The 26,607-nt window shown below is 33.9% G+C and overlaps 4 protein-coding genes and 1 non-coding gene across 6 annotated transcripts; 3 read left to right on the top strand and 2 right to left on the bottom strand.

The window, feature by feature from the left end:
- Window positions 1-2,429: 2,429 nt before the first annotated feature.
- LOC112535611 lies at window positions 2,430-2,536 on the bottom strand. The gene has a single exon (XR_003079701.1). It is a non-coding gene; the product is annotated as a small nucleolar RNA R71 (small nucleolar RNA).
- A 3,873-nt stretch (window positions 2,537-6,409) lies between these two features.
- Window positions 6,410-7,494, top strand: LOC107261655 (uncharacterized mitochondrial protein AtMg00810-like). Its single transcript, XM_025158244.2, has 2 exons — window positions 6,410-6,628; window positions 6,748-7,494. Exons 1-2 carry the CDS (start codon window positions 6,410-6,412, stop codon window positions 7,492-7,494), a joined length of 966 nt encoding a protein of 321 aa, XP_025014012.2.
- A 1,933-nt stretch (window positions 7,495-9,427) lies between these two features.
- On the top strand, window positions 9,428-12,023 carry LOC8274833 (HMG1/2-like protein). 2 transcript variants are annotated; one of them, XM_015722380.3, is made up of 7 exons: window positions 9,428-10,180; window positions 10,542-10,667; window positions 10,752-10,809; window positions 11,107-11,151; window positions 11,287-11,370; window positions 11,461-11,565; window positions 11,714-12,023. In XM_015722380.3, the coding sequence occupies exons 1-6, from the start codon at window positions 10,131-10,133 to the stop codon at window positions 11,563-11,565; spliced, it is 468 nt and encodes a 155-aa protein (XP_015577866.1). In that variant the 5' UTR covers window positions 9,428-10,130; the 3' UTR covers window positions 11,714-12,023. The 2 variants fall into 2 exon arrangements, with proteins under 2 accessions (XP_015577866.1, XP_002524182.1); XM_002524136.4 differs by having other exon boundaries at window positions 9,429-10,180; window positions 11,669-12,023.
- A 167-nt stretch (window positions 12,024-12,190) lies between these two features.
- LOC107261654 (50S ribosomal protein L6, chloroplastic) lies at window positions 12,191-14,697 on the bottom strand. Its single transcript, XM_015722379.3, has 3 exons — window positions 14,556-14,697; window positions 13,178-13,483; window positions 12,191-12,643 (listed from the first exon to the last, which is right to left on the bottom strand). The coding sequence occupies exons 1-3, from the start codon at window positions 14,588-14,590 to the stop codon at window positions 12,307-12,309; spliced, it is 678 nt and encodes a 225-aa protein (XP_015577865.1). The 5' UTR covers window positions 14,591-14,697; the 3' UTR covers window positions 12,191-12,306.
- Window positions 14,698-18,388: 3,691 nt separating this feature from the next.
- Window positions 18,389-20,201, top strand: LOC125370644 (proline-rich receptor-like protein kinase PERK9). Its single transcript, XM_048376936.1, has 3 exons — window positions 18,389-18,578; window positions 18,830-19,074; window positions 20,175-20,201. The coding sequence occupies exons 1-3, from the start codon at window positions 18,389-18,391 to the stop codon at window positions 20,199-20,201; spliced, it is 462 nt and encodes a 153-aa protein (XP_048232893.1).
- Window positions 20,202-26,607: the final 6,406 nt, after the last annotated feature.

Here is a 26,607-nt window from a genome sequence, read left to right as displayed (position 1 = left end):
CCATATTAGTGGTGGCGTCGTTCAAACATGTGTGCCATTAGTAGACTAGAGTGTTTTAAAATTGGACCGGATCGATTGATTCAGTTGATATAATCAGCTTCGTTTATGATTGGCAGCAACGACAATGACAATGGCATGATAAGAAACAATGGCAATGACATGCCCGAGTGATGTATGGGGTATTTCACCTACAAATTATACATATTTGGAACCTAAATCTATAGAAATTAATGTGGATTAAGATGAATATAATCATTCTCACACCTTCTATTTTCATTATTGTAGGATTGAGAAAAAGAAGAAAAATTAAGGAAAAAGGGTGTAAAAGAAGGGATTAGCATGAAGGGACAAAAATGCATCAAGAATTCAAGACCTTTGTGTGATAAAGTGTCTGGTACAGTCCATGTCATTTTATAAAGAAAAGCAACACAGGCCGTGTCACTTTGAAGAAAAGCTATTAGGTTGTGACACGGTTTGTATCAACTAATGAAGGAAAATGACATGGTCCATGTCAGTCTCTTGGGAAGCCACCGTTTTGTGACATGAATTGTTGAACCATAAAGAAAAGTGACACGACCCATGTCACGCGGGTTCAACTTTAAGTGATTCTTCACACACTGACACTATCCGTGTCACTTTATGCACAAAACTAACACAGTCCGTGTCAAGCTGGAAGTTTCATTTTAATTGAAGGACACATAGGCAATATCAAGGAGGCATATAAATACCCATCATTTAGACACTTAGGATAAGGAAGGACTAAGGAGTTGTCAACGAAAAGAATAAAAACCTAGTATAAATACTAAAAAAAGGATAAACTTGATAGATTTTTCCTTATGGATGAAGATTGGGGGTTGAAAATCAAGTTTTAAAGTGGTGATTTCAAAAGAGAAGTAAAAATTAAAAGCTTTACAAGTGAAGTTAGAGAGCAAAGCTATTATTTCTTAGTTTATTATCTGAAATTTGGTTAAATTCTTGTGCTCTGTGATCTTATAATCTTGTAATAACTTTATATTCTTTGTTTTCTTTCTTGGAGAGTCTACTTTTGATAAGGAACAACTAAATCATTGCTAGGGTTATGGGTTAACTTTGTGAATATTGGATTTTACTTTGAGTTTAATTAATTTGAAATCCTTTTATTTTTATGCTCAACTTTTCTGTTATAATTGCTATTTTCTTTTGTTTGGCTAATAAATATGAATTTATTTCTGCTTGAGGTGTTGATTGAGAGGTTTGCACCCAAAGTGCTTGATGAAATAATTTTCTTGGGAGTTTTCTAGATAAAGATGCCTCTTAGACCTCAAGTGTCACTCTTTTGCCTAATTGTGCCTTGTAAGCTTTTAAGATTTGTGAGTTGTAAGTATTTCTTATATGAATAGGTGAGAGTTTCCCTCAAGAAAATGAGTGAATCCTCTAGAGATTAAAGGTAGGAGTTAATCAATTATAGATAAGGGTTAATGTAACTAATTTAGGTAGGTGAAGCACTATAAATTAGGAGCATTTAATTAACTCAAGTAAAACCCAATATGATCTTAGTGAGACCATTACGCCTTAGTAATCCTTAAACTTGCGACTCTCCATTTATCTCAATTAGCTAGAATATAATTTAGTAGTTTAAAGTAGTGCTAAAGTTGATTTTTCATTTCTTTTAATCTAATATCAATTGTTAGATATTAGTTAGCTAATTAATTTCAGTACTCATAATTTTAAACCTCGTGAGATGATACTTTACTGTCACTTCATTACTTTATGTGATCTGTACACTTCGAAAATTTCACGAGTTTTTGGCGCAGTCGGGGATTGTTTTTGTGATATTGATACCAAGTTAGTTGCTAGTAATCTAACATTTTGTTTTCTTTTATTGATTATAGGTACTTGTGTTAGTGCATACGAAGAATAAAAAAATTTGATAATGCGCTTATGCCTTTTGATCCGGAAATAGAAAGAATATTTCGATTGAATAGAGCTTTGATAGGAACACCACCATGGTTAATAATTATGGCTCATCAAGAGAATCATTTTCCTAGAGCACCTAATGAGCAATATGGAACACCATTGGAGAATGAGAGGCAGATTATGGACTTCATTGTACCTTTTTCCCAATGAGAGCAAAATAGTATCTGAAAGGCAAAGGTGGAAGCAAGTAATTTTGAGATAAAGCCGGCGATCATTCAAATGGTTCAAGGTTCCTTATTTCATGGGTTGGCTAACGAAGACACAAATGAACATATACAATTATCTTTGGATATATGTGCCACATTCAAGATTAACGGACTGAGCGAAGATGCGATTCATTTAATATTTTTCCTCTCATTCTTTGAGATAAAGTAAGGATTTGGTTGAACTTGCTGCAACCGAGAATAATTACCACTTGGGATGAGTTGGTGAAGTGTTTTCTTAGCAAATATTTTTCACTAGCAAAATCATCCAAGTTGAGGTCCAAAATTTCAAATTTTAGACAGGAAAGGGATGAAACATTGTATGATGTTTATGAGAGATATAAGGATCTTTTGAGGCATTGTCCACATCATGAGCAATTTTTACTATGGGTTGGTTTCTTCAACTAGAGATGAAGAAATAAGTAAATGAGGGTTATGAATTGATAGAGAAATGGTATCAAACAGTTATAGATGGATAAATGAGAGGACCGAGATGCCTAAGAGAGGAGGGAAGATTGAGGTGGACGTGTTGACAACCTTACAAGCTCAAAGTGCTAATTTAACAGAGCAAGGAAGCTCTATGAATTATAATACTATTTAATGCTACACATTTTTTGGTTTGTGAGTTGTGTGGGGGTAATTGTCATACAAGCATAGATTGTCAAGTGGGAAATCCATTTTCCTCATTTTCACTGGAGCAAGCGAGCGAGTTATGTTAAAAACTTTGCAAACCGGCAAGTCAAAAACCCTTATTTGAACACCTATAACCTAATGGAGAAATCATCTAAACTTTGGATAAGGCAATCAACCTAATATTCAAAGACCCCAAGCTCATCCCAGTTTTCAACAATCGAATTATAACTCTTAATTTCCAAGCCTAGGAAAGGAAGCAAGATTGGGAAGTTGCTTTAGAGAAGGTTGTTAATGCCACCAATGACAAGCATGAGAATTTAGAAGCAAAAATATATCAAATTGCAAGGCATCATTCTTCCTCAACCCATAACTTGGAGATGCAAGGAGCTTATCTTCGATAGGAAGAAATTAGAGGAGTATGACACCATCTTAGTGATAGAAAATTATAGTGCAGTTGTGCTCAATCGGATGCCATAAAAACTTCAAGATCGAGAGAGTTTGCTATTCCTTACACTATTGGTAATGTTGAATTTAAAAAAGCTTACTAGATTTAGGTGCAAGTATTAATTTTATGTCTATATTTGTTTTTAGAAAGCTAGGACTAGGCGAAATGCGACTAACAAGAGTGTGCCTCTAAATTGCGGATTTTCAATGAAGCAACCACTAAAAGTTGTAGAAGATGTCCTCGTTAAATGGGCAAATTCTTTTTCTTAATGGATCTTATTGTCTTAATTGTGAAAAATATAAAAATAGTTCCAATCATCTTAGGGAGACCTTTCATGATGACCAACAAGATCATCATTGATGTCTTCAATAGTAATCTTGTATTGAGTTGGATATGATGAAGTGAAGCTGAATGTTTTTCGATCTATCAAGCATAAGGATAAGGAAGAAGCTACTTGTGTGAGAGTTGAGATTATAGATGAAGTAGTGGAGGAGTTTAGGAAGAAAGTAATCCTAGAGATCAAAGAAGTGAAAAGAATTGAGAGCACAATGGAGGATGTGGGAAGTGAAGATGACTCACAAAATCCTTTTTGTTCTAAAATCTTGATAAATGATGAGTTGAGAAAAAGTTTAACACCAAAAAATATGAGTATTCAGGAATTTTATGATGCTATGACAGATTTATGGGATCAATTAGCTCTCACAAAACCTGCTTAATTACGAGCCTTTGGGGCTTATATTACACGAAGAGAGGAGTAGAGTTTGGTACAGTTTTTAATGGCTCTTCGTGATGAGTTTGAGGGACTTCGTGGGTCTATTCTGCATCGTCAACCACTACCTTCTGTTGACTCTGTTGTTAGTGAACTTTTAGGTGAAGAAAATTCGTCTTAAGTCTTCTGGTGTAAAAGAGGTTTCTTCATTTCCCACTCTATTTGTCTTTGCCATGCCTCCTCAATCAGACTTTAAGTCTCAGTTCAGATCATATATTGGTCTGTTGCTTGTGATAAATGTGGTTTGGTGAGCAAAAAGGTCATTAAAAATCTCAGTGTCCAAAATTGGGCAGAAGAAAGCAGCAACAACAGCAGCAATCTCATCAGTGGTCTTATTGACCACCGACTCTTCATAATGGACCTCCTCTTCTACCTTGTCCTCACAATACACTGTCAACATCCTCCTCCTTGGATCCATCTATGATTGAGCAGTTTCAACAGTTCCTTACATCTCAGCCTCATGCCATGTCAGCTTCCTTTCAAATAGGTCTGTCATCTAATGTCTTAAGTATATCCCCTTCCTCTTAGATTCTAGATTCTAGTGCTTCAAATCATATGTCACCTAATTTGTCATCTTTTACTTCTCTAACTCCTAAGGTTTCAGTTCCTTTTATGAGTGCTAGTGGTACACCTATGCCATTGCAAGGTGTTGGTTCAGTTATTACACATTCTCTGTCCTTATCTAATGTTTATCACATTCCTAGTCTTGCTTTGAATCTTGCCTCTGTTGGTCAGATATGTGATACTAGATGCTCAATTTCTTTTTCTTCTTTTGCTTGTTCTTTTCAGGATCCAAATTCTCAGAAGGTGATTGGGATCGGCCATAGAGAAGGAGGACTTTATGTATTAGATCAGCTCAAAACTCCTCATACTACGGCAGTTGTTCCTGGTGTGAATTTTTCATCCTTTCGTTTGAGTCCCTCTTCATCTGTGTTTTATTTCTGGCATTCTCGCCTTGGCCATGTCTCTGTGTCTTGTTTGCAATTTTTAGTCTCTACAGGGGCTTTAGGAAATTTAAAAACTCATGATATTTCTAATTGCAATGGCTGTAAACTAGCAAGGTTTACTGCATTGTCTTTTCCTAAAAGTACTACTATATCTGCTGCTCTTTTTTATCTTATTCATTATGATGTATGGGGACCCTCTCATGTCTCTACAAAAGGGGGTTCTCGTTATTATGTATCTTTTATTGATGATTGCACTTGTTATTGTTGGATTTATCTTATGAAACGTAGTTTAGACTTTTTTGGTATTTATAATGATTTTCGATCTCTTGTGAAAACCCAACATTCAGCTGTTATTAAATGCTTTAGATATGACTTGGGGGGAGAGAATACTTCTCATGCTTTTAAGGACCTACTTGCTTTAGATGGTACAATTTTTCAGACTTCTTACACTGATACTCCTGAACAAAATGGAGTTGCTGAAAGAAGACATAGGCAGATCCTTGAAACTGCACGATCACTTCTGTTATCTGCTAGCATCCCTAGTGAATTTTAGGGGGAGGGAATTCTTACTTCTGTTCTTTTAATTAACAAAATTCCTAGTTCTCATAATTCTGGCTTGTCTCCCTATGAAGGGTTATATAGTCGTCCTCTAGATTATTCTTCCCTTCTTGTCTTTGGTTCTACATGTTTTGTTCTTCTTCCTCATGTTGAACGTAGTAAGTTAACATCTCGATCTACCATATTTGTTTTTCTTGGTTATAATGCAGGTAAAAAAGGGTATCGTTATTTTGATCTAGTCAGTCATAAGTTATATGTTTCTCGTCATGTTGTTTTTCTTGAACATATTCCTTATTTTACAATTCCTAATCGTTCTCACAATATATCTATGTCTGATCTTATTCATATTGATCCTTTTGCTACTGATATTAATGAGCTATCCTCTACTGGTATTTCTGACACTTCTATTGGCTCTTCCACTATAATCTCTGCCTAATCATCTCCTAAGACTGCGGATACTATCGAACCTCGCTATCTTGTACGAAATCGTAAGTCCACTAAACAGCCTGATTTTGATTATTCTTATTATTTGAGTTCTTTTGTCTCTTTTCTAGCTTCTATTCATCGCCTTTCTGAGCCTCTATCTTTCAAAGAAGCGATTCTTGATCCACTTTGGCAGCATGCTATGGCTGAGGAACTGACTGCTCTTCATCAAACCCGTACTTGGGATTTAGTGTCTCTTCTTGTAGGTAAACGTACTATTGGTTCTCGTTGGGTCTATAAGATTAAAACCAAGTCTGATGGGTCTATTGAACAATATAAAGCTCGTCTAGTGGCTAAGGGTTATTCTCAGGAATATGGTCTGGATTATAAGGAAACTTTTGCTCCCGTTGCTAAAATGACTACAGTTCGAACTCTTATTGCTGTTGCTTCTATTTGTCATTGGAATATAACTTAAATGGATGTTAAAAATTCCTTTTTGAATGAAGACCTCCATAAAGAAGTTTATATGGTTCCTCCTCTTGGCCTTGATCATGATAGTGAAGATTGCAAACTTAGGAAGGCTCTTTATGGTCTCAAACAGGCTCTTCGCGCCTGGTTTGAGAAGTTTACTACTGTGATTACTTCACTTGGCTTTTATCCTAGCAACCATGACTCTGCACTAATTGGTCCAAATGTACTTCAGCTGGTCCAATCTTGCTTTCCTTATATGTTGATGATATGATTATTACAGGTGATGATGTTGTCGGAATTAGTATATTGAAGTCTGAACTGACTCGTTGCTTTGCTATGAAGGACCTAGGTCCCCTTCGTTACTTCTTGAGTATTGAAGTTGCTTCCTCTCCTAAAGGGTATCTCCTTTCTCAATCTAAGTATATTTCTGATATTTTTAAGCGTGCTCGTCTTTCTAATAATAAGACTGTTGATACTCCGATTGCGCTCAATGATCGTTATTCTACTTCTGATGGTTCTCCTCTGCCAGATCTGAGTTTATATCGGACTATTGTTGGAAGTCTGGTTTATCTTACTATCACTCGTCCTGATATCGCATATGCTGTTCATATAGTCAGTCAGTTTGTTATTTCTCCTACTACAGTTCATTGGGCTGCTGTTCTTCATATCTTGAGATACCTCCGCGACACTCAGTTTAAGACTCTTTTATTTTCATCTACTTCATCTTTAGAGTTATGTGCTTACTCTGATGCTGATTGGGCCGGTGATCCCATTGACCGCAAATCAACTACTGGATTTTGTATTTTTCTAAGTGATTCTCTTATCTCTTGGAAAAGTAAGAAGCAGGACATCATTTCCCGATCCTCCATGGAGGTTGAATATCGCGCTATGGCTTCCACTACTTGTGTAATAGTTTGGTTGCAATGGTTGCTTGCTGATATGGGTGTCTTTCTGCGCAACCGATTCATTTACATTGTGATAATAAGAGTGCTATTCAGATTGCACACAATTCGGTCTTTCATGAACGGACCAAGCATATCAAAATCAACTGTTATATTACCTGTCATCATCTTCAAAATGGCACCTTGACATTGCCTTTTATTTTTTTCTTCCTTACAGCTTGCAGACTTATTTACAAAATGTTTAACTGCTTCATGTTTTCGCTTTCTGTCTGACAAACTCTCGATGCTTGTTGCTATCGCATCATGAGTTTGAGGGGGGATGTTAAACACTATAATTCAATGTTTATTGTAAGGGTAGTATAGTATTTTCCATTCTCTTAGTGTTAGAGTACAAATAGCCCTCTTTGTTTTGTTTTAAGGTTAAGCTTCATTATACATACATTACAATTTTCCTTCAATTGTATCATAACTGGCCTTGCTCCTGTTATGAGATTTTTTACATTTAGATGCTACTTACTATCAAGATAATTAATTAATAAAGTTATCAATCCAATAGTAAATCCTTTAGATTCAACATCAACTATGCTCTAATCTCAAATTGCTGGTAAGGAACATTATAAATTTACACAAAGAAATAAGCAAAGTCTACAATGTTATAGAAAACTTTAAGATATTATAGCTATCCTTGGATTAGACAAAAATTATTAAAAAGGATCACTTAATTATATCAAGAGCATAAAAAATAGTGCATTGTATGGATCGACCACCAAGAGGGAGTTGTAGTGGAGTCTAGTAATGAGAACAGTTGGCAAGCATGTACATGATGATTATGAATTTAAATTCATAAATTGAAACTAAATTATAGATCAATAGACTTTGAAGTAGAGATTTTGATTTTGATTTTGAATTGATTTGCAATGGGTAGATTTTGATATTGATCAATGGACTTAGTTGTCCATTTTACTTCACTTTGAGAGAAACAAAAAGAGTGTGTTTCTTTCAATTATTGACTTATTCTCTTAGTATTTTTAAAAGAAAATGAAGTATGCATCTAGTTTTGAAATTTTTAGAAGAATTGGATGAAATTGAAAAGAATATAAAAATAGGTTATTTAGCCAAATTGCTGGATTATAAGACTCAATAGCTAAATGAAAGTACATAAGGAGTTTGAATACAAGTAAAAAGTCTAAAACAGTTTAGAGAATATGGACCAATGGCCCAACAAACAAAGAAATTTAAAGAGTTCAAAACTAAAGATACATAACCTACTAAACCTAAATTATTAGGCTTGAAGCGGAGTGGATAAACAGCTCTAGGGCATAAAACAATAGTAAAAATGCTAAAAGGTCCCTCACTTAATCCTTCACTACCAACTACATCCATCTTCTTCTCAAGATCACCATCACTGAAGGAAATCAGAGACCATCAATCCAACCTATCTCCAGCACCTAAAACCTAAGACTTCAAGAAATCTCAAGCCAAAGAACTAAAAGCATAAGGTTAAATGCATTAAAGAACAACCATCATAACCGAGTAGTGACAAAAAATAAGGCCACTTTAAAGACTCCAGCTTTGGGTGAAAGGAGATGCAATGAAGACCGATATGGGCTTAATTATTTCATTTTCATGCTTTTGAACAAACCCAATTGTTCACCTCCTCTCTTATCTACATCCATCAACCAACAAACTCCAATGGTGCACCAATAGATGTGAAAGGCAGGCAATGTTGCATTACTTGACCAAGTAAAGGCCATTGGAAAATAACCCTGCAATAAAACCACAAAAAAACCAAGTACTATACTTACAAAGGGGCACTAAAACAAGAAATAAACATAATATAAAAAGAAAATGAAGAAAAAACACAAATAATCTAAAAAGTCTACTAAAGAGAGTTATCGGTGGCAAGAGCCATCATCTGATCTGCCGACTAATAGAGAACCCTAATACTATAAACCAAAGTTGTTTTGAGAGAGACAAAGACAATGCTACTACCAAAGGCTACTTCCCTTGAACCACAATCTTCACCCTCTGATTATATAGCGAATATAGAACTCTTAAATCTTGATTATTTAATTTATTAATAGACATAATTTTCATTTTTTTTAAGAAGGATGTGCTACAAAGATTTAATCTCTATCATTTCATATTATATATTATTTAAATGAAAGTTTAATGGTTAAATTTCAATCTATGATTTTGTGGCACAACATATCATAATGACAATAAGTTTGTTAATAATAGCAATAGTATCATTAAGAAAATATACCATTCAACGTTCCTCCAAAAAAGAAAAAGAATGCCGTTGAATCTCAAAAAGAAAAAAGAAGATACCGTTCAATAAATCCCTTAAATAAGAATTAATTTCCCTAAAATTAAAATCTGGAAGTCACGCTTCCCCGCACGTCCCCACCCAAACAACGGTTCTGCACAGCGTGTGTTACTGCTTATGCAAAAACCACAATAGCTATCCATACTCGCACCTAACGTCTACCCGCTCAAAGTAGACATCTTGGGACACGTGTTTATCGGATTCAGCGAATATCATAGCTTTCTGCGAGTACAAATTCACTCGCCTTCCCCTACGGCTAGACGATTACTACTCTTTACAAATTCCATTTCCCGCCAAAAAGAAAAAAAAGATTAAAGAAAAAATTTGGACGTGATATTTGGATTCAAGTTCACTTTGAAAACCGCAAGCAGTACTCCTCCTTGCTTATATATACTACTGCTCTTTCCTCACATTTCCAATTTCTCCATTTCAAAAGAGAAAGGAAAGATTTTATTAGTAAAATTCGCTTTGTTCCTCTCTATATCTAATTAGCCATGAAAGGACCTAGAAATGCTGTGATCGCTCAAAAGAAGCCTTCCTCTAAGTAATCTCTCTCTCTCTCCCTCTGTCGTGTGTGTGTTTCTCTGATTCAATCTTTTCTTTTTGGTTTAAATTTTGTTTGTTTTGTTTTCTCTATGAAACTTTGTGATATTGCGCTTTTATTGTTTGTTCATAAGTTTAATCGATTTTCCTCTTCTTAAGTGTTTTAAGTCGAGAGAGATTCACGTGTATCTATCATGTTTGTTTGTTACTAATTATGATGATTTTGTGCTTTATTATGTGGTGTTTAAATAGGATTTTACTTTTGGTTCGATTTAATTTCAAACGATTTTCAGAGAAGTGTGGATTTTTTTTTAATTTTTTATTTTAAAAAAAATAATTTTAGTGTGTTTTTGTCATTGAAGGGTGCTTAAGGCACGAAAAGCTGAGAGCAAACCTGGAAAGGAAGAAGCGAGCAGCAGGAAGAAGAAGAATGTTTCGAAGGATACTGATGCTCCAAAGCGTCCTGCTTCTGCGTTCTTCATTTTCATGTGAGACTTGTAATTTTTTTATACATATTCTTACAAATTCGATTTTGAAATTTGTAATGTAAGTTATTGTTTGGTTGATAACAGGGACGAGTTCAGGAAGTACTTCAAGGAGAAATATCCTGATAACAAAGCTGTCTCTGCTGTGAGATTCGAATTCTTTATCTCTTTTTGAGTCATTGATTTTCTTTTCTATTCAGGCTTTCAAATGTTTCATCTATTAATTGACTCGTTCGTTCATTTGTTTGGTCTATAATAATGTACGTATACTGTTATTATTATTATTGTTATTAGTAATAAAATAAATAATCGAATTTTTTTAGAGATTATTTTCTACGTTTTTTTTGCTTTAGGCTAAGCTATTAAATTTTAAATTCCAAAGTTGAATTGCATTTGATTTTCTAAATAGAAACTAAGATGTATGTGCACTGTTATTATGCAGGTGGGGAAAGCTGGTGGTGAGAAATGGAAATCTCTCTCTGAGACTGTAAGATCTCCAATTTCACAATCTCCTAACTTAACAAAAAATTATAGAGTACTCGAAGTAATCCGATTGCCATTTATCCAAACAGCCTCCTAAATAAACTGCAATTATCATGTTTGCTGCTCTGTTTTTTTTAAGGACAAAGCTCCATATCTTGAAAAGGCACTAAAGCGAAAAGCCGAGTATGAGAAAGTTCTTGAAGCTTACAAGCAGCAGAAATTTGTACGGTCCTCCTTTCCTTTCCTTTTCTTTTTAAAAAATCTATCCTCATTGCTTCAATTGAATGATTTTGTCGTTTGCTGCTATTGGTAGAATAACAATAATAAGAATAATGGAGGCAATGAAAAATCTGAGGAAGAATCTGAGAAATCCACTTCTGAAGTTAACAATGATGATGAGCAGGAAGCCAGTTCTTAGGTATCTCTATCCAATAGCATTTACCCCTTTTTCTTTTCTGTTTCATTCAAAATGTTCTGTCAGTTACTGTTGATGCTTTGCTTTCAATTTTCATTTCATGTAGAACTTTAGCTTTTACGTTGGCCTGTTTCTCTATCAAATATGGCAGGCTGGCCTTGGAGATGGATTTGTACAGATGCAGAAAGGAAACAAGTAGTAAATGGATGGCATACCATTAGAAGTAGATGTGTCCTTAGCATATATAGTACCTTTTACTTCGTGTTTTTGGGGTGTTGCAGATCAAAATAAATTTTTCTCTTGTTTCTTGTTTGTTTGTGATTTTTCAAGTAGTGAAGAAAAGAAAGCGATGTGAATCTCTGTTAATTTGCTTTCTTGTAATGACACTGTTATTCGTTTTCCTCGTGAATCAAAGTAACACTTGGAAGGGCAATTGTGAAGAACGCCTCATATTTTTCTTCTATGGTAGTTTGGATTGTATGCAATTTATAAGTCAGGTCTTGTAAGTGCACTTCTGAGAATGGCAGAATGAACTGCTTGTCAATTCAATGAAAATATATTCCACTGAGCATAAGCTACAATAGCATCTTCTCATCATTGCTTGTTTATCATAAACAAGAGAACAAAATTAGAAACAAAATGCTTGTCAATTTAATGAGTCGCTGAAATACATTCCATACCCTGAGGGTGCATATAAACATGTGCATCTAAGGGAAAACTGAATAAAAGGAATAAATACATCAATTACTTCTTCTTCCCTGCTTTTCCTTCCTTTAATCTTATAACTTCATTAGCATACCTCACACCTTTACCCTTATACGGTTCAGGAGGCCTCCATTTTCTAACGGAAGCAGCAAACTGACCGATGTTGCACTTGTCGTAGCCGCTAATAATGATCCTAGTGTTCTCTTCCACTTTCACTTTTAGGTCATCAGGTATTGCCATTCGAACTGGATGAGAGAATCCCAGACTTAGTACTAAGTCTTTTCCTTCTACCGTTGCACGATAACCAACACCAACTAATTGAAGTCTCTTCTCAAATCCCTTAGACACACCCACCACCATGTTGTCTGTAAGCGTCCTGAATACGTTAAACACGAATATAAGCTGTGAGCAAGAAGGTACTCAAACGCACTAGAACAAACTTCTGTCGAGGCTAATACTAGTGTTTGCACAAAAATATAAAGACAGATCACATTGCCTCTTCATGGTTCGTAGCATCCTAGAGAAGAGTGCCAAGAAAGTATGCTTAACTATTGTCCATATGCATAGACTCTCTGTCTATGTTCATTTAATGTATTACTGGACGTGTATGGTACAATTTTTCCAATAGGCATGCCAAACACATTCCTTTTCAATAATTGGTTTTATACCTTAAAAGTCACTACATTATATTTTGAAATTTGTCTACAAGTATGATAGAATACAAGTCAAAAACATAACGGAGTGCCATTCTCCCCTAGTCTACCATGACTTGCAGTTGTAGAATTGGTTTAAAACGAGATTCAACCAGTCAAAAGCTCCTTGTATGACCACTAAAAGTTCCCAACAATGAAATATTAAATTTTTTCAGAAAACTTAAGTATTACCATGATAAGACGACGGAATAGTTTACCTGAAAAGTCCATGCATTTGGTTGGCCCTTCTCGTTTCCAATGCCTTTCTAACTCGAAGCACATTTTCCTCCTTTTCAATTTTGACTTCTCGAGGATAGCTTCTTGAAAGTTCCCCCAAAGGGCCCTTCACTTTTAAATCTTGGCCACTCAATGTGATTGTTACATTAGAAGGCACTTCAATTGGTTGCTTACCTATTCGTGACTCCTTACATTCTATAGTCTTCCTTGCAAACCCAATTCGAGTTTGTGGAACAATAGGTAAAAACACCCCATTTCTGTCGCCCAAAAATACAGATCTCAGATTGCTGAAAGATCATAGAAAGAAGAATTTAATCAGAAATTAGGAATGTATAACTGTTAGCAAATAACTCTAACTTTATTAAAAGCCTCATCTATAATCATGAAAGTAGAATGCAAATTCCCAAGAAACAAGATCATGCATCAACCGAGATTGATCCATTTGCTTATTATTGTGCTCATTGTCTAATTATTCACTATATCAGCCTAACTGCTGAAATGTCAGGTAAATATTTAAATTGACTTCGTACAGGGTAGGGAGAGAAACAAAGGGCAACTAGACTCTCCTGGGATGGAAGAAAAGGAGAAATGCAAGACTCTTCTTGGATGGAGAAGTACAGGTAACTAGACTAAGTTCCTTTCAGTTTGTTCTCACAGAAACAGGTTAGGAACTCGAGCAGCTGAAACCAAACATAGGTTCCAAATAGGCAGTGACTTCCGCACACATCATTACTCCAAATTCATAATTTACTTATTCTAGACAGTTATGACATCTGCATTTTCTTTTTTCTTTGTGGTAAAAAGACAAACCAATTTAGGACCCAGATACCCTAAGAAGACGTAGGGCTATCAATTAATTTCTCAATCAAGATATTTTTATACACATAATCCTAAAATTCTATTAAGAGGACCGACAGCCTCTTATACATTCAGGGAAGTAGAAAAGTACTTGAAAGATAAATCAATGACATTCAGAAAAGAATTTAATCTTTCCCTGTAGAAAAAGCATAAACTTGGCAAAAATTGGCAATGCAGCACAACTGAGTGAAATAACCTCAGAAAACTCAAAGTTCAAGATCACATTATCCTCAAGAAATTGACAGAAGGCACAAATTTCAGTTCAAAGCAAGCATACCCATCTCAAATAAAAAGCTTAAAGTGACACAAAATCCATCATTTTCCAGACCATTGAAATTACTAAAAGTAATTATATTCACAAGTAAATACAAAATTAAGAAAGAAAAATGAAGCAAGTACAATTTTGTAATTCTAAAGCATGAACTGTTATTTATACTACATCATAGAACAGAAAACAGAACAAATAAAATGAGATTAAGGCTTAGGGTTAGGTTTATTGACCTGGTTTGAAAGGAAGAGGTAATTGAAGAAGCCATTGTCAGCAGCCTTCAAAGAGCATAACTGAATTGAAAGATTGAAAGATTGAAAGAAAGGGGCTATCCAAAACGACTGTTATCCAGTTGTTTAGCACAGTGACGAAATTACCCTTGCTCAGAGATTGAAATTCTATACCCATCTTCACCAGGCAAAGCTTAGTTTGGGCTGTTGATTGTTCGACTGCAGCCCATGCAAATTTATGAACTTCATATTTATTTGTTGAACGTTTAATGGGCTCTGAACTACCAAATATTAGTCATCTCACCTAAAAATATGGCAATGCATCGGCCCTCGAGTTTCATAATAGATATTCGAATCTAAACTCTTTTAAAATATAATTATCTGATTTCATCTTATATCAGTTTAATTTCATTATCCATATTCATTCTTATTTTTATTAATTTTAACTGCATATAATCTGAACTGGTACAAACTCAATTATAAAAACCGAATAAGGCGTTTCCAATCTACTAAAAATAGTTTATATAAATTAATTTAGAAAACAAAATACTTACCTGTCCAAACAAATATAAAATAACTTTGTTATAAAAAAAATAAAATATTAACTAAGTTTAAATTAATCAAATAAAAATAATAGTATAAAAAATTAATATTTACTCATAAATATAATATCTAACTAGTTGTTTACTTATTTATTGTACGACCGTTATTATTATTTCAATTACAAAAAATTAAGTTGATAGATATAATTTAATAGAATTTTTAATATTTAATATTATTTTATAATGTTTTAAAATAATAAAAATTAATTATTTTAAAAAATTTTCTTAAATTTTTTAAATTTTTGAGATTTTATTAGTGTAATAATATAAAATTATTATAAAAATATTAATTAATTAATTTTAGTATTATAAAACTTAATATTATAATTAATATTACTATATTTTAGGATTAAAAATTATTATGTAATTAAAAATTAATTTATTTTTAAATATAATTTAAAATATTATTTCTAAAATTAAAATTATTATCTAATTAAAAATTAATTTATTATTTAATATAATATTAAAATATAATTAATATACCATTTTTAAAATTACTATTATTATCTGATTAAAAATTATTTATTAATTAATATAATATTAAAATATAATTAATATATTATTTCTTAGGATTAGAGTAGAAATGTAACTTATTAATTAACAACTTAATAATAAAATTTATAAAATTAGACATAAGTTTGAATCCTATATGTCAAAAATAATATACATATCAAAACAAAAAATTATACGTGTCAAAAATTAAGCACACATATCCAAAATTTTAAGTATCAGAAATTAATATATACTAGTTGTTTACCCGTGCATTGTACGACTGTTATTATTATTTTGATTATAAAATTAAACTGATAAATACAATCTAATAAATTTTTAATATTTAATATTTACTTTATAAAATTTTAAAAAATAATAACTAACTATTTTAAAATGTCCATCTTTTAAAATTTTAAAATTTTAATAAAGCAATAATATGAACATTATTTATTAATTGATTTTAATATTATAAATCAACATATTAATATAATTATTTTTTAGAGGTAAAAATTTATTATATAATTAAAAATTTAATTTATTATTAAGAATAATATTAGAAATATAATTTTAAGATGTTATTTTCTATATTAAAATTATTATCTAATTATAAAACTAATTTATTAGTTAATATAATATTAAAATATAATTAATATAGTATTTTTAGAATAGATTTAATATTATTATTTGGTTAGAGAACTATTTATTAGTTAATATAAGAGTATAATTAATATGCTATTATTTCTTACGATAAAATTAGTATCATTATCTAATTATGAAATTATTTATTAGTTAAAATAAAATTAAAATATAATTAGTATTCTATCTTTTAGGATTAGATATGGTGTTTAATTAGGAATGTAATTTATTAATCAATAAATTAATAGAAAAAATATAAAATTACATATAAGCTTGAATTTTATGTGTCAAAAATTAAGCACACGTGTCAAAAAAATATTAAGAATAAAAAATTAATATATATATATATATATATATATATATATATATATATATAGATAGATAGATAGATTACATAATTCTTAAATTATTCTATTGGAAGTCCTATAAAGTTAGGTATCTTAAAACGCCTAATGTGTTGCCATCCTAATCTCACAATAATCTTTATAAAAATAATAAAATTTAGCTAATACTAGTAGTTTAACTGTGTGTTGCATGATCATTATTATTATTTCAATTATAAAATCAAATTGATAGATATAATTTAATCAATTGTTCAAAATCTAATATTGATTTATAATAATTTTAAAGATGATAACAAATTAAATATTTTTAAATTTTATTTATATTATTGCATTAGTAAAATATTTATTTATTAATATTATCTTTAAATTAATACTATCAATAAATTATTTTTAAAATATTTATTTATTAACTCTAATATTATATAAATTAATAATATCAATATAATTAATATTATTATTCTTTTAAAATTAGAAATTATTGTATAATTAGAATTAATTTATTAATGAACATAATATTTAAAAATATTATTTTTATGATTATAATAATTATCTAATTAAAAACTAATTTATTAATTAATATAATATTAAGATATAATTAATATGCTACCTTTTAGAATAATTATTATCTAATTAGAAGATTAATTTATCTGTAATATGTTATTTCTTAGGATTAAAATGAGTATTTATTAGGAATATAACTTATTAGTTAATAAATTAATAGAAAAATTATAATCTTACATATAAGCTTGATATTATGTGTTAAAAATAATACACATGTCAAAATCAAATTTTTTGGGAAAGGAGAATCAACAAGATAGGATGCTCTGCCCCAACTAACAAGAGTAGGAAGATTCCAGCTTTGAATCTTGTGCTTGACGGTGATCATTTCTGCCACTTCATGTACCATGCCCACTAGACGAGGATCAAGAGTTTATAAGAGGAGGCGGACCGATGGTTCCTCTTCCTCTCGATCCTCAGGGGTTGCACCGACTAGTTCAGGCCTAGTTAGACCACCGCAGTGCCATAGATTCCTACTTTTCCACGGGCAGCCCACCTTCGAGCAGAGATACTAGTCGATGAGCCAAAAGATTTGGGAAAGGCGAGGATAACGGTCAAGATTAGAGACCGCCGACTTGCAATCACCGATACCTCGAGGGACGTCCCGTTTCTTTTCGAGATAGTTGAGCCGACGTATAGGGAGTTGACTGTGGAGTTTGCTAGCACTTTCTTTCTGCAGAGCCAGTTGCGGGACTTTCAGCAGCCGGATGCTATTAGTTTCAGACTAGCAGAGCGGACCTTCACGATGGGTGTACAACAGTTTGGGGTACACTTGGGTTTTTGGACTGAGGAGGATGTAGCTGGAGAGGTATATAGTGGTTGTATATACACGCTTGGTGTGTCATATCCGCAGATGTGGGCTGAGATTTGGCCACCCAAGGCGTCTAACTTGCCTCGAGGGATCATGCAGACTTGCATGCATCACTAGGACCATCATTGGTAGGGGAGACAGCAGTGGTGTAGTGACCCAGCCGGACCTGTTTATACTTTACAGGATGCACCAGAGCCAGTCAGTCGACATGGATACTTGTTGGCCAGACAGATCTGTGCCTTCTGCAACAACTCAAAGAAGGTATTTTTCTGTTTTGGGACTTACATTACTCAACTGTCTAGGAGCTTAGAGGTTTTGGAGGAGGCAGTACCACATTTGACAGAGTTGGGGGTGATGGAGACTTTGGGACTTCCCCAGTTGGTTAGTATAGGGATGGTCACTCGTAGGCAGGGTCCACTAGGACTAGAGTATAGACTGAGGAGTGCTCTCTTGGCAGCACGCAGAAAGGAGCGACTTGCCCCGCGAGCCCCTGGTATACAGGATGTTCCACCTCCTTCTTATAATATTCTAGAGTCTTCCTCCAGACCGTCTACTTCACCTCCTTCTGGGTCTTCTTCAGTTGGTTTAGGAGTCTCCCTTATTGAGTTTAGAGAGCTGCAGCTTAGAGTGCAGAGGTTGGCAGAGGAGCAGCAGCAGCACTTCATTCGAGTAGATGCTTTTCAGCAGGACTTTTACAGCGTCAGATTGAGTTTCAGAGCTAGATGATGGCGCAGTTTGAGAGGCAGAGGGCTATGCTTTAGGCCTTGATTGAGCAGGGAGGTAGGTTAGAGGCCTCTATGACCACTTATATTTTTTATGATATTTTTACTATAGATTATGCCCTTGTCAGTCCGCGGAGCCGGATTCCAATACATAGCCATTTTGACATCCCTCTAGCGGATGATCCAACTGACCCTTCTTCTCCGACTGAGCATCCTTCACCAGAGCAGCCTAACGAGCCTCCTACCAACGCTGTTCCTGCTGACCCACCAGCTCCTGCAGGTGACATTACTTCCGACCCTCAGCGAGCAGCCACTCCTCCACCACAGATTAGCCAGCACCCTGATATCCCTGATGATGCACCTCTTTTCCCTCCGGAGCCATAATCAGGGCTGTATTAGTTCTTTTTTCTTTTTTATTTCTTTTTTTTTGTACGCTAGGGACAGTGTGTCCTTCAAGTGTGGGGTGGGTGATATTTATTTACACTTGTTTTCTTGTATTTTGTTTATGTTTTAGCTTTATTTATCTTGTGTGTTTTTTATTTTATTTTTATTGTTCTTGTATATAAAATTTGGATCCTTTTCTAGTGTATATATCGCATTTCATTTATCCCATCTCAGTTATTTGTTTATTCTTTGTGCAATTTTTTGTAAAATTTTGAAAATTTTTCACTTTGTTTCGATACTCTTACTGTTGACTTGCTTTTGAAATCCTGTTTATGTCCATGTGATCGGGTAAAACCAATAGTGTTGAGTCTTGCGAAAGAATGTAAGTTAATTAGTTTGAGTTTTGCACTAAGTTGCTTTGGTTTATTTAATTCTATTTTGATGATTTTTGTTTGGAACCTACTCAAAAAGCACACTTGTGAGAAATTGAGTCTCAATTATAAGCATACACTTTATATGCTTTTATTTATTTCTTGTTGAGAGTGCCAACTACAGTATTTACTTTTAGAACTTGCTCGGTAATACTTTTGAGGGCCACAATGAGAGTTTAACACTTTGGTATGATAGAGGCACTTAGGTTTTTCATTCTAGCCAAATAGCCTTCATTCATTTATTGATTTAGTAGATAACCCCTTCTTTCATTATTTCTACCATATTTCATTACCACTTAGTTTTATTCTGCTTTAGGTTATGATTTTGCATATGAGTTGTTTTTATTGAAAATTTTTATCTTGGGAATAGCGTTGGAAACTTGTAGTAGCTTCCATCAATCCAAAAGAAATTCACTCTATTATGTGAATGTTTCTTCCCTTATATATAAAAAAAAAAGAAAAAGAAAATATATATATACATATAATAAGAAAAACAAGAGGGAAGGGTGATGAAAAGAAAGAAAGTAAGTGAGTTAATTGTTTAATTGCTTTTGAGAGTTTACATTTTGACTTGATTCCTATTTCCCACCTTAGACTATTGTTCATTGTATATCCCTTGTGATTATTGTGGCTTGTGTACAGGTCATTTATCTCATTGCAGAATACTAAAGGTTCAACTCTTACCAAATCTACCTACTCCTACCTAATCCCTATTACTACCCTTATAAAGACCTCTTAACATGGTTGTTGACTCTCCATAAGTGGTAGGAGTAAGATTTAAGAGTAAGCATATAGTAAGTAAGGCGGTATTTGATGCATTGAGTGATTAAATACTACCCTTTAAACACTTTGAGTGATTTAAAGTGAACCTTGTGAGGAGTTGGTTCTGAATAATTTTGTTGAGATAGTATTTTATGAATCATTAGCATCTTGGTTGTGATACTTGAATTGATTGCTTCGTTTCTTTTTACTTGACTTATGCTTGTTAAGGATATGTGCAGGGGCTCTCTAGCTTGTTTATCAGTTTAAGTGTTGTTCCTTAGTGGTTTATTTTTCTTATTTTACTTTTGATTGCTTGAGGACAAGCAATGAGCTAAGTGTGCAGTGATTTGATGTGCGTAGAATACACACATCTAAATGGGGTTTTTAAGGCTGAATTTTATGTATATTTGGATGTGAATTGGTCCCAACACTCACCCTATGCGTCTGCTTGTGTGCATTAGGTCCAAAAGAAGCCAAAGAGTGATAAAAGGAAGAATTGGAGCAGAATTGGACGTCAAAGTTGTCGAAACAAGTGAAGTTCGTGCATGAGGAAGCTAAACAAGGCCGTGTTAGTTTTAACACTGGCCATGTTCCCAACACGTTATGAAGAGCAAGCCGTGTTCCCAACACGGGCACTAAAACGGGCCATGTTCGCGATAGCTGGATGAATTAATTAAAAGAAAGAAAAGAGGGAAATGCGAGAAAAGAAGGGAGGACGTACCAAACTCTATTCTTTCTCTCTCTAAGGTTTTTCTGAGCTGGAACTAAGGAAAAAGGAGACTTGGATCAAGGTTTCAATTGGATTCTCTTCGAAGATTGAAGATTGGGCGAGGTTCGTTGACTAGTTTCAATTTGAGCAAGAGGAACAAGAATCGATTCAAGATTGGGAAAGAGGAATTGGAGCTGTTGACTCTCATCCAAGGGTGTATTCGGGTTTCTCTACCTTTACTCATTGTTGTAATTGAATTCTTGTGGGTTTTGATAATGAACATGATTAGCTAAACTTGTTAACCCATTGGGGGTTCTTTATCTAGGGATTTCTGTACTTAACTTTTGAATTGAATGTATTGATTTTCAATATTGGTTTGCAATGGAAGTGCTTATTGATTTGTTCTTCATATCTTGTTGAATGATTATTGGAATTTGAATATTCTTGCGAAAAACGTTTAGGTTTGGATTGTCCTTTGCAACCTAGAATTGAATTCGCCATAGGGTGTTCGTTCTACCGGATTGAGAATTAACAACTCTCAATAGTGTTAAATGGTACATAATGCTAATTTGGATAGAATGCGAGATCGGAAGGCGTAGCAATTTTAATCACGCCGCATCGGATCCGGCTGTTAAACTACTTGTGTTGGCTTAACTTGGACAAAAGAATAAAAAGCATAGCTGTGAGGCTTAACGGACAAAGAAAAGGCTGGCTTTTTGGGAAGTCCGTTCCCGTAGAGCTTCTCATAGAAATACAAAAACGTATCATCAAGCATCGTGCCGGTCCGCTGCAGCAGAGTCAAAAACTATATTTCATTCAAATCGTCACTTCCTAGCCTTAAAAACTCTTCTTTATGATCCAACTTTCTCTTCCAAAATGTCAAGAGTTAGGAAGAGATTTCAACCTAATTAATCTAAGTTAAGATGTTAGTGTCCTTGAGAAAGGCGTTAATTGCGTAGAGATTTTCCCACGGAAATTGAATTCAATCAATCAATTCCATCTTTAGTTTCCATTCCCTAGAGACAAGAATTCCCAAGGGGTTATTCCTTAACTTGAATTAATCCTTTAGATAACAATTAGAGTAGCTTTAGTTCATTTCGTATTTAGCATTCAACGCCATTTTTAAGATTAGATAGCAGAGAAGATTGAGTTGGTTTAGGTTCACACGTTCTTTGGGGAATTCAACACTTGGTACTCGCTGTTAGCTATACTCCACCGACAGATACACTGCCTTAGGTCGTAGTTTTCCTTTAGGATTTATCGCTATCACGTTGCAATCTAGATTTTAAAGGAAAGTAGCAAAATATTTTATTAGGTATTTTTTTCGAACTAGATGAAAGCATCTCACTAACTCCCTCTTTCGTACCAGCTTTCCACCTTGACATCTCACATATAGCGCAATTTTCTAAAGTGGCATACTTATCATGAAATAGTATGCAATCATTTACATAAATATCTATCTTCACATACTCGGGCCCCAAATCTCTAATGGTCTTTTGAGCTTCATAGCATGACTTTAGAAGTGAATGACCCTTAGGAGAAGCTTTTGGTAATAAGCTGAGCAAAGAGTCAGCTGATGCATTACTCCAACCACTAGAGCATTTTATTTGAAATAACTTCACGATGATTGATAATTTAGAGTACTTCTCATAAGTTGGATACAATTTAGCCTTAGCATCTTGTAGCAACCGAAAAAACTCTTTTACTTATGCATTTGGTTCCTCTTGATCTTGCCCTTTTGAATCTTCATTGACATCATTTGTAGTGCTTTTAAAAGTTTGACCTTTGTACATCTCATGTAATATTTTATGCGATCCAACATCAACAAAAAATTTTGAACTACCCTCTTCCTCTACATCATCTTCCTCTAAGCAATCTACATTTGCATCCTTCATATCTGATTGAGTTTCAAACAATGATTCCGCATGATAGACCTATAACTCTCTATTATTCGCCAACACCCCTTTAGTATTGACTCTTGTCTTTAAAATTGCAATGTTACACTTGCAATAAGGATACAAAATTTGATCTCTTCCTTCATTATTAGCAAAAGCAAAGTCTAAAATATTTATCTATACCCTCTTCAAACTCGGGTAATTTTCTATCACAAATAAATATCCAAATCTTATCCATAGGCTGCCGAATAAGAATTAAAGACTAAACTACTGAAAAAAGTGACTTCTACAGTTCTAGATAAATATTTCAGGTGATAACTAAATCTAGAAATTTAGCTTTTGTTAACTAAATCTAATAATTTCAGTAATATGCTTTATATTTAAAATTTATAAGATAGACATAATAAACAAGATCATTATATGACATGTTTGGATATACTTGCAAAAAGTATATAAAAGATCACTTGGGAGAGAAGGAAATTAATGCAAATAGAGAAAATTTACTTAGCAAGAATAAGAGCGAGATATGAAAAGCAAATAGGCAGTGCCAGAATTATTGCAGTTACTAAAATAGCTGTTCAAAAATATATATTATTGGTGGGAAGAAGAAAATAGTTATCCAAAATACAATAAAAATAGTACATAAGAAAAGCCATTTAATGGCAAGTAAAAGCAAATCATATATTATTTAGGCTCCCATTTAGTTAGCTTGCTAAAACTAAAAGGAACCTCAACATCATGCAACTTTTTTTTTTGGTAGACCTCTTCAATAATATTTTCTATGGCCATCTTTTTCTTTGTCTGCAAAGGAACCAGATGCCATTAGTCAACACCAATAGTGACTTAAAATTAGAAGTACTTTCTAATTATTGCTAGAATAATATTTTGTATGGTCATTTATATTCACGTGGCTTTTGGTTCATTTCTTTGTTCTTTTCCTCCCCTTAATGAAATAATACTTTGAATTATTTTAGAGGTGTTAGATGGATGTCATATCACCTAATCCACATAATTCCAAAGAAATATTACAAAGGAATGATAACTAAGATTTTTAGGATCATAAATAATTACTAATTCTACTACTCCACCCACCTGTAATTCCATTCAAGAATGTAAGAAGCAATTGTAAATAATTTTATTCTCATCATTTTGAACTAAGGTAATATTTGTTGAATAAAGAAATATAGGATGACAACCACACTTTGAATTGATGAAGTTTGGCTATTAAATAGCCTTACAAATGCGAAACAGAAGCTGCTACAACAAAGCAGCACTACACTAAGCACTCCTCATGTCTCTAACAGACCTAAAGATCATGAGGTAGTTGCATAGGAATAGGTCTAATGCATATCCTAAAGCATAGGACAATTATTAACAGAAACAGATAACACCCTAGGATAAACTTGAGAGGAATAACTTGAAATAAAAAAGAAAACATTGTCATCATTCATTACTTCTAACAATCCCTCCCCTAAACCAAAATTTGGGCAGTAGCCAAATTTTAGTTTAAAGGACAAACTCCAAGTGCTGTCCTGAGTCTTTCAAACACCTCCAGTCGCAATGGCTTGGTCATGATGTCTGCAATTTTCTCATCAGTTCCATAATGAATCATTAACACCACTCCATCCTTAACAAGATCTCTCAGGAAATGATACCTAACACCAATGTGTTTAGTCCTTCCATAAAACACTAGATTTTTGGCAAGCTTACTAGTTGAAGAATTATCACATAGAACTGTGATTGGCTTGCTGTCATCTTCTCCAATTTGCTTTAAGATAGCTCGCATCCACACACATTGACATGCAAAAGTTACAGCTACAACATATTCTGCCTCAATGCTTGAGAGTGTAACAATGGGTTGTTTCTTAGACATCCAAGCTCCTGCTCCACCACTCATCACATAAGTGTAGCCAGAAGTACTTTTAGAATCTGTGTTGTCCCTTGCATAATCACTGTTAGTGTAGGCAGTGAGCTCATTCTTGCTTCCTTTCTTGTCGAAAATTCCCAACTTAATCGTGTGCCTTATATACCTCAATATCCTCTTTGCTGCAAGCATATGGATCTCCATAGGTTTAGACATAAACCTGCTAATCAAACACAGACTATACATCAAGTCAGGCCTTGTAGCTGTGATGTACATAAGACTGCCCAACATTTGCTTGAACAAAGTAGAGTTTGCTTTTCTCCCTTCTCCTTGTTTTGACAGTTTGTTGCTTGGAACCATAGGATTCTTTACACCATTGCACTCAGCCATACCAAATCTAGCTAGAATATCTTCTACATATTTTCTTTGACAAATATGTATTCCTTCTACACCTTGATTTACTTCTATCCCTAGAAAATATTTTATCTTCCCCAAATCAGTCATTTCAAACTCCTTCATGGAATCTTTAAAACATCTTAACATATTATCATCATTGCTAGTAAACACAAGATCATCAACATAGAGACTTACAATGAGAATTTTGTCAAGTGTTTCTTTCTTCACAAACAGTGTATGTTCATGACAGCTTTGACTGAACCCATGCTTGATGAAGTAACCTTCTATTTTGCTGAACCATGCCTTGGTGCTTGTTTGAGACCATACAATGCCTCTTTCAGTTTGTACACTTTATCTTCTTCTTTTTTAGCAACATATCCTTGCGGTTGTGCAATGTAGACATCTTCAGTGAGTTCTCTATGCATAAATGCACTTTTCACATCTAGTTGGTACAACATCCATCCATTTTTGGTAGCTAGAGAAATTACTGTTCTAATTGTATCCCAACGAGCTACTGGAACAAAAACTTCATTGTAGTCGATCCCCTTCTCCTGTGCATAACCTTTTGCAACTAGTCTTGCTTTGCACTTGTCAACATTTCCATTTTCATTAAGCTTGGTATGAAAGGTCCACTTTACTCCAATGATTTTAGCTTCTTTTGGTGCTTTAACTAGCTTCCAAGTGTTGTTCTTGACAATGGCTCCTATTTCTGCATCTATGGCATCTCCCCAATTTTTGTTCTTTACAGCATCTTCAAAATAAATTGGATCATCATGAGTTGTAAAGAAAACAAAATTGTGTACCTCTTCTTCCTCTGAAAGTCCTTCACCACTGACATAGTCTTGTAGATAGCTTGGTGCTCTTGTGATTCTTCTGGTGGCAAGTGGAAGCATTTCTAGTACTTCTGTAACTTGTTCTTCTTCAGATGTTAGTAAACTGTTGGAACTTGTGTTCACTTTTATTTCCTATTCATCTTCACTCGAACCATAAGTATCATCTTCTACTTCTCCCCAATCTAGTGCCTCCTCTCTACTGTCTGATTCACTTTCTCCCCAATTCCAGTAGCTCTTCTCCTCAAATACCACATCCTTACTGACTAACACTTTTTTCTTTCTACTGGATCATACATTTTGTACCCTTTGGATTCATCACTGTATCCAATGAGTACACATTTTCTACTCCTTACATCCAGCTTTAGTCTCTGAGCTTCTAGTACATGAACATACCCTATGCATCTAAATACTTTAAAGTATTCTACATTTGGCTTTGATCCACTCCAGCATTCTTCAGGTGTCTTGTTCTTCAGTGCTGATGTTGGACATCTATTCAGCACATGGCAGGTCCATTTAGTTGCATTTGGCCAGAAAGCCTTTAGCATCTTTTTCTCCTCTAACATGCATCTCACCATGTTAAATTCTTTCGTTCAACTACCCCGTTTTGATGTGAAGT

This window comes from Ricinus communis, chromosome 7 (assembly GCF_019578655.1).
Source record: "Ricinus communis isolate WT05 ecotype wild-type chromosome 7, ASM1957865v1, whole genome shotgun sequence".
NCBI classification, from domain to species: domain Eukaryota; kingdom Viridiplantae; phylum Streptophyta; class Magnoliopsida; order Malpighiales; family Euphorbiaceae; genus Ricinus; species Ricinus communis.
This window is presented reverse-complemented; position numbering and strand designations above follow the sequence as displayed.

What these genes read in the sequence shown, in the direction of transcription:
- LOC8274833 (XM_015722380.3), top strand. Translation starts at nt 10,131, where the DNA reads ATGAAAGGACCTAGAAATGCTGTGATCGCTCAAAAGAAGCCTTCCTCT. An exon ending in TCTGCGTTCTTCATTTTCAT is followed by an intron (nt 10,668 to 10,751) that starts GTGAGACTTGTA and finishes GGTTGATAACAG; the next exon opens with GGACGAGTTCAGGAAGTACT. An exon ending in CTTACAAGCAGCAGAAATTT is followed by an intron (nt 11,371 to 11,460) that starts GTACGGTCCTCC and finishes TGCTATTGGTAG; the next exon opens with AATAACAATAATAAGAATAA.
- LOC125370644 (XM_048376936.1), top strand. Translation starts at nt 18,389, where the DNA reads ATGGTCACTCGTAGGCAGGGTCCACTAGGACTAGAGTATAGACTGAGG. An exon ending in TTCTGGGTCTTCTTCAGTTG is followed by an intron (nt 18,579 to 18,829) that starts GTTTAGGAGTCT and finishes TTTTTACTATAG; the next exon opens with ATTATGCCCTTGTCAGTCCG. An exon ending in ACCCTGATATCCCTGATGAT is followed by an intron (nt 19,075 to 20,174) that starts GCACCTCTTTTC and finishes GCTTGTGTACAG; the next exon opens with GTCATTTATCTCATTGCAGA.
- LOC107261655 (XM_025158244.2), top strand. Translation starts at nt 6,410, where the DNA reads ATGGATGTTAAAAATTCCTTTTTGAATGAAGACCTCCATAAAGAAGTT. An exon ending in CTGCACTAATTGGTCCAAAT is followed by an intron (nt 6,629 to 6,747) that starts GTACTTCAGCTG and finishes TTTGCTATGAAG; the next exon opens with GACCTAGGTCCCCTTCGTTA.
- LOC107261654 (XM_015722379.3), bottom strand. Translation starts at nt 14,590, where the DNA reads ATGGCTTCTTCAATTACCTCTTCCTTTCAAACCAG. An exon ending in ACCTCTTCCTTTCAAACCAG is followed by an intron (nt 13,484 to 14,555) that starts GTCAATAAACCT and finishes ATGATCTTTCAG; the next exon opens with CAATCTGAGATCTGTATTTT. An exon ending in CAAATGCATGGACTTTTCAG is followed by an intron (nt 12,644 to 13,177) that starts GTAAACTATTCC and finishes TAACGTATTCAG; the next exon opens with GACGCTTACAGACAACATGG.